This window comes from Phragmites australis, chromosome 5 (assembly GCF_958298935.1).
Source record: "Phragmites australis chromosome 5, lpPhrAust1.1, whole genome shotgun sequence".
Lineage (NCBI taxonomy): Eukaryota > Viridiplantae > Streptophyta > Magnoliopsida > Poales > Poaceae > Phragmites > Phragmites australis.
Genome location: NC_084925.1, coordinates 38,453,736 through 38,456,391, shown reverse-complemented (window position 1 = coordinate 38,456,391; position 2,656 = coordinate 38,453,736). Strand labels below are relative to the sequence as shown.

Below are 2,656 nucleotides of genomic sequence, written 5' to 3'. Positions count from 1 at the left end.
TGTTTATATTAGTACTAATAAAATAGATAATTATATCTAAGCGCATATAATTTTTGTTTGTATTGAAAATTAAATTTTTTAAATATATGTAATCTTTATTTGCATTGAACATTATAATTTTTATATAAATACTTAACATTTTCTTTTTTTAAGCACTTAGCATTGTTCGTACTTTGACTTGCTATGAGGGCCACGGCTCCTGTACATGTTCTACTCCTCTTCTGAAATGGAAAAGCAGAGCGCCTGCCAGTTTTGGCCTAAAAAGAAGAAGAAGCACGTCGCCGCACGGTTCCCCTGCCTTCCTGGTCCGCCGAAATTCCAAAATGGCATTGAAGCTCCAGGAAACGAACAAATCAACCCATGGAAGAAGCTTGGGAGACGCTTAGCTCTCGCTCGCCCACCTGGAGCCGGTCGTGTCTTGTGTTTTTACAATGGGGGTCCTAAATTAAGAAAAAAAGAATACGGAAGGAGTTGGCAAAAACGCCCTCGTGAGGTGAGGTCCCGTAATTACAGCTGACTGACTATACGCCGACGATCCAACGGTACAAGGCCACGAACCCCGGCTCCTCCTCGTCCGGCGCGCGGTGCATCGCCGCCTCCGGGTCCCAGCGCCAGGAGTCATCGTACCGGTGGCTGCGTTGGCCCTGGCTCCACCGCCCGCTCCACCGCCCGGACAGGGACGACGCCGAGGAGGCGAGGCGGTCCACGTACTCGCGCAGCCAGCCGCGGGACCCCGCCGCCTCCGCCAGCGCTTCGCCGGGGGTCGCCGGCGCGGTCTGGGTCGTCGACTTGGCCGCCGCCGCGGGGCGCGCGATGCGGGACACGACGGCCTCGACCTCCTCGTCGACGCGGTAGTCGAAGGAGCCGAGCGAGTAGGTGCGGCGGTCGTCGCCCGCGGCGGAGGAGCGGCGGTTGCTGACGCTGCCGATCTCGACGCGGAAGCTCCTGGAGTTGTTGTTGCTGCTCATCCGCGAGTCGAGCGGCTCCTGGCCCGCGGCGGCGGTGGGGAGGGTCGGGAGCGGGAACGAGACGGCGGTGCGGCAGAGCGGGCAGGACGGGGTGGTGCGGAGCCAGGCGTCGACGCAGGCGGCGTGGAACGCATGGCGGCACGCCGGGAGCAGCCGCAGCTCGACGTCGGGGGCGAACGGCGAGAGGCAGACGGCGCAGTCAGGGGAGCTCTTGGGCAGCGCCGCCAGCGCCGACGCCATGGTGAACAGCGGCAGCGACGCGATGAGCCTCTCCTTCTCGTCGTCAACCTCCACCTCCACCTGCTCCCTCCCCGCCGCCGCGGCGCTCCTCCTCGAGGACTGCGCGTCCGCCTCCGCCTCGGCCTCGGATGTGCGGCTCGCCCTCGGGAGCGGGCTCGGGGCCGGATGCGACGACGACGCCCGGGCGAGATAGCGGAGGAGGAAGTGGATCGACACGGAGGCGAATAACACGAACACCAGCAGCGCGGCGATGATAAGCAGCGACGGGGAGAGGTTGAGCGACGAGGACGGCGGCGGAGACGGCAATGAGGGCGGAATGTTGGCCGCGAGGGGGTCGACGCCGCCGGAGACCAGCGGCGTGGGCGGCGGGAGCGAGGCCATTAGGCGGAGGAGGAGCAGCAGCAGCAGCAGCAGCCAGGGGCCGGTGTGTTTAAGGCGTCCTGCTGTGGCCTCACGCCTTTTATTTATGGGTTTTGGGGTGCGGGAGCTGCCGCACTGCAGCCATAGGCCAGAGGTGAGGTGGAATTTGGAAACGGGAGAGCAAGCAGTGGTAGATCGCATGGAGAGAGCACGCGGCTTTTGTTGTCCACTTACGGTTGTGTTGATGGCTTGCCTTGGCTAATCTTCTCTCTTTTGAGGGAGTGAGGTCATGAGCGAAATTGCACAAGAAAACTCAACCGGCTGTAGTTTAACCGATGACTCATCCTATTGCTCAATTCGGGCAAAATGAACATTCTTGATGCTGGTTATTGTAATTTCCAGAGGATTGCGGCGGGCTCTACATTTTCTTCGAGATTTCACAAAAGAGTTTTCGACGATGTACCGTGTACGGTTGAAGTTTTCAAACTTTGGCTATCCATGGCATCGTGTACATGGAGATTGAACATATGAAAATATACGTGTGTTAGAAAAAAAAATTGATGCTATGGTTTATGTTGAGGATTTATACATAACTATCTATTATTTATAATATAAAAATAGGAATATCTATGTAGTCATCGAAGCATATCCCAAATAGGGATATATATTTCTACAAGTTTATATCTCCGAGTTGGATAATAGTCCTACATTATATCTTGCTTTGATTATTCTCATAATCACATGGTAAAATGGGGGTTATGTATGAATCTAATGCTAAGAACTAGGCGGATTGCTCCATGTTCCTACCGCTAATATCTAATCGGATGATGGTTGATTCTGTCATGGATTTTAGATGGGTGTTGGTGTTCTACCCGACTAAACCTGCTTTGGGAGTTTGGGATTTCAAAGATCTGAATGTGCGAGTTGCTATCAGGCTTGATGTGGCTTCTTCTTGCTCTGCTTGAACATGCCTCTCTCTGCTTCTTTTATAGTCGAAGAACTCGGGTATGACCTAGTCGGACTTCTTCGGCCGTAATCTTTTCGGATTGATAGATTCTTAAATACCTATGATTCCAATAGAATTCACA

At 54.3% G+C, this 2,656-nt stretch overlaps 1 protein-coding gene across 1 annotated transcript; it reads right to left on the bottom strand.

Moving 5' to 3' along the window:
• Window positions 1-109: 109 nt before the first annotated feature.
• On the bottom strand, window positions 110-1,781 carry LOC133919539 (E3 ubiquitin-protein ligase ATL4-like). The gene has a single exon (XM_062363957.1). It carries the CDS (start codon window positions 1,767-1,769, stop codon window positions 522-524), a length of 1,248 nt encoding a protein of 415 aa, XP_062219941.1. The 5' UTR covers window positions 1,770-1,781; the 3' UTR covers window positions 110-521.
• Window positions 1,782-2,656: the final 875 nt, after the last annotated feature.

Bases quoted from the DNA above. Each gene is read 5' to 3' on its own strand.
- LOC133919539 (XM_062363957.1), bottom strand. From the start codon at position 1,769: ATGCGATCTACCACTGCTTGCTCTCCCGTTTCCAAATTCCACCTCACC.